At 46.3% G+C, this 5,579-nt stretch overlaps 1 protein-coding gene across 1 annotated transcript in view; it reads left to right on the top strand.

Annotated features, from left to right (window-relative positions):
* Nucleotides 1–5,579, top strand: part of DNAJC11 (DnaJ heat shock protein family (Hsp40) member C11) — a 117,092-nt gene that overhangs the window by 42,709 nt on the left and 68,804 nt on the right. Inside the window, exon 3 of the mRNA XM_018576915.1 lies at nt 3,217–3,290. Coding sequence (XP_018432417.1) covers nt 3,217–3,290 — 74 coding nt within the window. The remainder of the gene's footprint in view (nt 1–3,216; nt 3,291–5,579) is intronic.

Raw genomic sequence — 5,579 nt, 5'->3', positions numbered from 1 at the left:
ACGAGGGAGCGCTGTCATATCGGATGGCCAGTGGTGAGGGGGAGAGAAGCCACCCCCAGGACGCCTGTGCGGCCGAACAGCTCGCACACCCCTAAGGCCGGCCCTGGCTATAAAGAATACCAGAATGGGGAAAGTGATAAGTCTCTGACGCCTACGTCACGCTGGCTTTGGACTGTCAACACAACTTTAAAGAGCGGTATTTGCAGCAAGCATTTCTAAATTTCAAGCAGCTTTCCTGCATCCTTAGAAGAGGTCACATGCTCCTTATACCTGGGGCACGGATGGGGCATCAGGGAAATCATAATGGAGGATTAGAAGTGGGCCTGGGTGTGCTTTCAATAGACTTGTCATTTTGCCCTGAATGGCTACACTGACCATCTTACACCAACGCACTACTCATCCACCCAAAAAAACATGTTTCTGTTTGGCCTCTCCATCAAAGTGAGAAACAATAGTTAACACAATGATTAGACCCGCTGCAGCCTTTCAGCTTTTGTGAATCTACAATCCGTAGTCTCGAGGGAATCCTGGGATATTTTTTTTTCTTTCCAACTCAACAACTGACAAGCAGTAAGCAGTAGCTGGCCTGTTGTGGAAACCCTCGAGTCTGTATTCTTGTAATTAGCTCAAGAGGAATCAGCGAAGCTCTTGCACAGTTGAAGTTCCGAGCGTTGAGAAGTGTATCAGAAGCGCCACTTACCAGCTTGCCTCGAAATGTGTTTTTAATGGCTGGCGCAGCAGCTTCGAACGCGGCGGATGATAAATTAATGTAAAGACAATACGTGCTTATCGGACGTGATGTACCCATCCACGACAGATATACAGAAATCAATTTGCAGAGCGTTTTTGATCTTAACGGGCTCTCTGATTACACTGCTGCTATCTTTGATTGTCGGCCTGTTTCCGCCATATATTTTTTTGTTTGTTTTTGCTGCGTTAGAAAAATGTGCTCACGATGGAGGCGTCTCGGAGAAGCAATGTGCTTTGAATATAAAACCTTAAGTGAAGGAAAAGTGTCTTTGTTTCCCATAGGAAACAGATGCATTTAGTTTTCAAATGTGGGTTAGAAATTGTTAGCTGATCTAATTGGTGGTGGACAGCAACGTTGACTTTTTCAGTTCTCATGTTTTTGAAGCGTATTAAAAGAGGAAGGAGAAAGGATCTTTCCATCAAAAAGGGACATTTTTGTTCTAGATCAGGGGTAGACAAACTCCGGCCCTCCAGCTGTGGTGCAACTACATATCCCATGATGCATCTCTCTCCGGGAGTCATGTCTGTGGCTGTGAAAATCTTGCAATGCCTCAACGGATTTGTAGTTCCAGCACAGCTGGAGGGCCAGAGTTTGGCAACCCCTGTTCTAGATGGACCCTGGTGGACTAAGTCGGCCCCTGGCTTCATGTATGTCTTGGATAGGCCCAACAGTGAGATCTCTTTGCTGTAATTCCTGATTCTGCCCAAGTTTTGGGTGATCCTGCCCAACTGTTCCAGACATATCTGGTACCTTCTCCATTTTATGGAATAAATACAAAATCCATCAGTGAGAGTGGGAGCCCCTCATAGTGGACACAGCTGGTGTGCAGACCCTATCTTAAAAATGACAAAGGCACCTTGGGAAATGTTTAGTAATGACAGTCCACTAACAGATACTTCTACATCGTTGCTGGCTTTTTATTCTTTGCATACCTTATTTATATTCCCTTCCCTTTTTTTCTCACAGTGGCCATTTCTGCTAAGGGCAGATTAATCCATCTCCCTTTACTTCCTAAAATGTGGGTCTGACTAAATATGTGACGGTGCACATGAATTAAGGGGTGGTGAATGTCTTTTCCCCGAGATCTTGCAAGATTTTGCAGTTTACAGATGAGATTTCCCAGGAAGGCACTGGTGATGTTGCCTTCCCACGATGCATCTGTGAGGCCAGGGCTACATCAACAGCGCCTCACTCAACCAGGGCCAATCACCAGTGCCTCACTCAACCAGACCAGGGCCACATCACCAGTATCTCACTCAGCCAGGCCAGGGCCACATCACCAGTGTCTCACTCAGCCTGTGCAGGGCTACATCGCCAGTGCCTCACTCGAGCAGGCCATGGCTACATCGCCAGTGCCTCACTCGAGCATGCCATGGCTACATCGCCAGTGCCTCACTCAGCCTGTGCAGGGCTACATCGCCAGTGCCTCACTCTAGCAGGCCATGGCTACATCGCCAGTGCCTCACTCGAGCAGGCCATGGCTACATCGCCAGTGCGTCACTCAGCCTGTGCAGAGCTACATGGCCAGTGCCTCACTCGAGCAGGGCAGGACGACGCCAGATACCACCACACACCTTTTCTTTGTAGCACCCAGTGCCCCATAATATGAGAAATAGTGACAAACTCTGTGGTTGTGAGATGTAGCTTGCTTCTTTAGTCTCCCAGCTTCTCACTATTGGCCAGTGAGGCTGTCCATCATAATGGTGGGTCAACTGCGCGGCAAGAGAGAGAGGACAGACAGAGCCAATGATGATCAGAGCTGAATGTTGTGTGCATGACAGTGCGGCCAGATTCTGGTGCTCTGGTAACAATCTACAGTAAAGGATGTGCAGACACCTCGAAGTGTTTGCAGTACATTTTGTTTTGTATGGGTGTCTTGTTTGAGCTGGTCCAATTTGTTAAACCCAGTGCAAATGTTTTACCACCGTTGAGATTTGCATTCTGCTATATACTTGTTAAAAGGGTGGATCTCTTCTTTATGGGGGAAGTAAAACCAATATTAAAAAAAAAAAGCCCTCAAAAGTAAAATGTTTTTTCCTTTTGTGTTCACACGTGTAAGTTGTGCCACTCCACACCAAATATTCCACTCCTTCACCAAAGAGATGTCCATTCGCCAGACAAATATGACGACACATGTAGTGTAGTTCCTATATGTGCCTTAGCGTCCTCTTGCAGCAAAGCTGCTTGAAACTTGCTAAAAGCTTTACAAATACTTGGCTTGCGGCACACACTGCTTTTATGGAAGTTGAAGCCTTGGCATACAAGGCCTAATGTGCACAAAAAATATTGTTCCATTATCACAAGTGATGCCTGACACAATGGCTTTTGTTTTGCAAATATTCACATGTACTTGGCTGTCTTTGCCCTTCTTCACCCCTGTCCCCAGTGCTTCCGAGTTTCTGCTGACCCAGAATTCATCGGATTTTGTGTTGTATTCACCTTTGTATTTTTTTTTTAACTTGCAGTGCTTAGCGATCCACAGTCAAGAGCCATCTATGACGTCTATGGAAAGAAAGGACTGGAGATGGAAGGATGGGAGGTAAGCGTTGTTCAGTGCGTTGTGACATCAAAGGAGGCTGAGTAGGTAGAAATGCTAATTGAGTAATAATTGTATAATAATGTCATGGCTCCAGATTTTAACTGTTCCAGGAATTGCAGTGGAAATCGCTGCTGGATTTTCAGTCAACAGTTGTAAGTAAATGTAAACCCAATCATGAAAATCTCATGTTCACCTAAACATGTTAAAGTGTATCTGTGGTCAAAAACTAATAATGAATTTGTATTTCTGTATCAAGGCTAGGTCCACACCCAGGCGACACCTCACAATGCGGCAATCGGGCACGATTCTGCGCTGTCAAGAGTCTCCAAGGTGTGAACCGATTGCACAGTGGGTGCCATTATTTTCGAATGGCACCCCAGTCGCGCGGGGTGCATCGCGTGGTTTCCCGCCCGTGCTTTCAACCAGCCGCAAGTTGTGTATCACAAAGTACATGTACCTTTTTTTTTCTGCGTTTGGCGCGCGGATGTCACCCCATTGAAATCAATGGGGCCACACGGGAATCGCTGCCTGCGCTGTGCAGGACACGCGTCCCGGGTGTCGTGCGGTGTAGTGCAGGGTGAGTCCAAAGGCCTGGTTCACACCTGGGCGTTTTGTAGTGCGTTCCTACGCTCTGCAAAACGTTTAAACAGCGAAATCCCATTATTTCCTATGGGTATGGTGTACACCTGGGCGTATTAAAGGCCGTATGAACGCGCTACAAAAGGCCTTAAGCCCAAAGAAGTACAGGAGCTTCTTTGGGGCGTTTTTGTCGTGCGTATCCATTGGGATACAGCCAGGTAGCCCTCAGAAACGTGCGTTTGTCACACGTTTTTACAGCGAATCGCGCAAATTCGATACGCCTAGGTGTGAACCCAGCCTAAGTTCTCTCCCACTCCTAATAACCATATCTATCTAGAACCAAAAGAAATCTCACCTCTCCAATTCCTTAGCCGCCATCAGGACTCCCCAGGTGCTGGTCTAATAGGTGCGTCTCCACCTTGGAATGTAGTAGTATACGAACAGACCGCACTATCCAGAGAAAGCAAATCCAGTATAACAGTGAATAAAGCAACAAATACCAGCACTGCACAGTTGCTTTATTCACTGTTCTTCTGGATTTGCTGTGAATTTCAATAAAGTCTGAAGTATTGGAATTCTCTGGATAGTGCGGTCTGTTCGTATACTACTACATATCTATCTAGAAGTTTGTAAACTTATTGAAGATGGCCATAGGATGTACTTCCTCAATGCACTGACACCATTTCACTCAGCCCTTGTGTCACCACTCTCACAGAGCCTGCCTTCCGAACTACAACTTAACCTCTGAACACTGTAACATTATCATTGGTTGCTGGAAGCAATGCATTCTGGGATATGTGGTCTTGAAAAATGGAGATTACATCACATTAAGCAGCAGGGAAAGAGACGCAAAGCACACTGGGAATCCAGGAAGTTTTTGGAAGTGATGGGCAGACGGAAGGCAACACTCACTACATAAAAGGGATTTTTCCCAGTAAGCTTTGATTGTATTATCAGAAACAACTCCAGTATGTATTCCATTTACAATGCTGATGTTAGAATCCGGTAGGATATGCTGGGACTTTACATCTCCTTTATTGTCATTTCAGAAGCAATTTGTAAATCTTTTGAAAGCTCAGAAGTGTCTCCTCCCCGCCTCCCTTGTGTCTGTATGGGGGACATCCAAGGTTTCATTTAGAGACAGTGCAATAACGCAGCGCCCGTCTTCCTGGTTGGCCGGGAAGCTGGCTTCATGCTCCATCACCTCATAACGCAAGAGCATGAAGCCAGGCGTCGCGTCATTGCACGGCTTCCCGATTGGCAAGAAAGTCGGCTCCATGCTTTCTCCTCACATAGTGACGAGAAGCATGGGGACAGCTTCCCTGCTAATCGTGAAGCCAGGTGTCGTGTCTTTACACACCGCCTGACTTCCTTAATGGGACTTCCGCTATTGGTATTCGTATCGGCGAGTACCGGGAAAAAAATATGGGTACTCATACCCGATACTGAAATGCCGGTGCATCCCTAGTTGTCATATTTAAAACCACCAATATTAAAAAAATGTTAAAAAGTTTCTGTGTCAGTACCATACAGTTGAGGGTGTCACTCCCCAGGGTCTAGCTTGTTTCATTGGACACCCTTTAAAAAAATGGAAGGTCCATCCTTTTGCTACTGAATAGTATTTCATGCGTGCTCTATTATCTACACAGCATATGTTGCGCGGTAGGCAGAGACAGCCAGAACATTCGGCAATGCGCTGCAGAGCCAGTG

The sequence above is a fragment of the Nanorana parkeri genome, unplaced genomic scaffold (genome assembly GCF_000935625.1).
Source record: "Nanorana parkeri isolate BGI_ZX_2015 unplaced genomic scaffold, ASM93562v1 scaffold5, whole genome shotgun sequence".
Classification (NCBI taxonomy): Eukaryota; Metazoa; Chordata; class Amphibia; order Anura; family Dicroglossidae; genus Nanorana; species Nanorana parkeri.
Note: the sequence above shows the minus strand (reverse complement) of the source record. Positions and strands in the feature narration are given on the sequence as shown.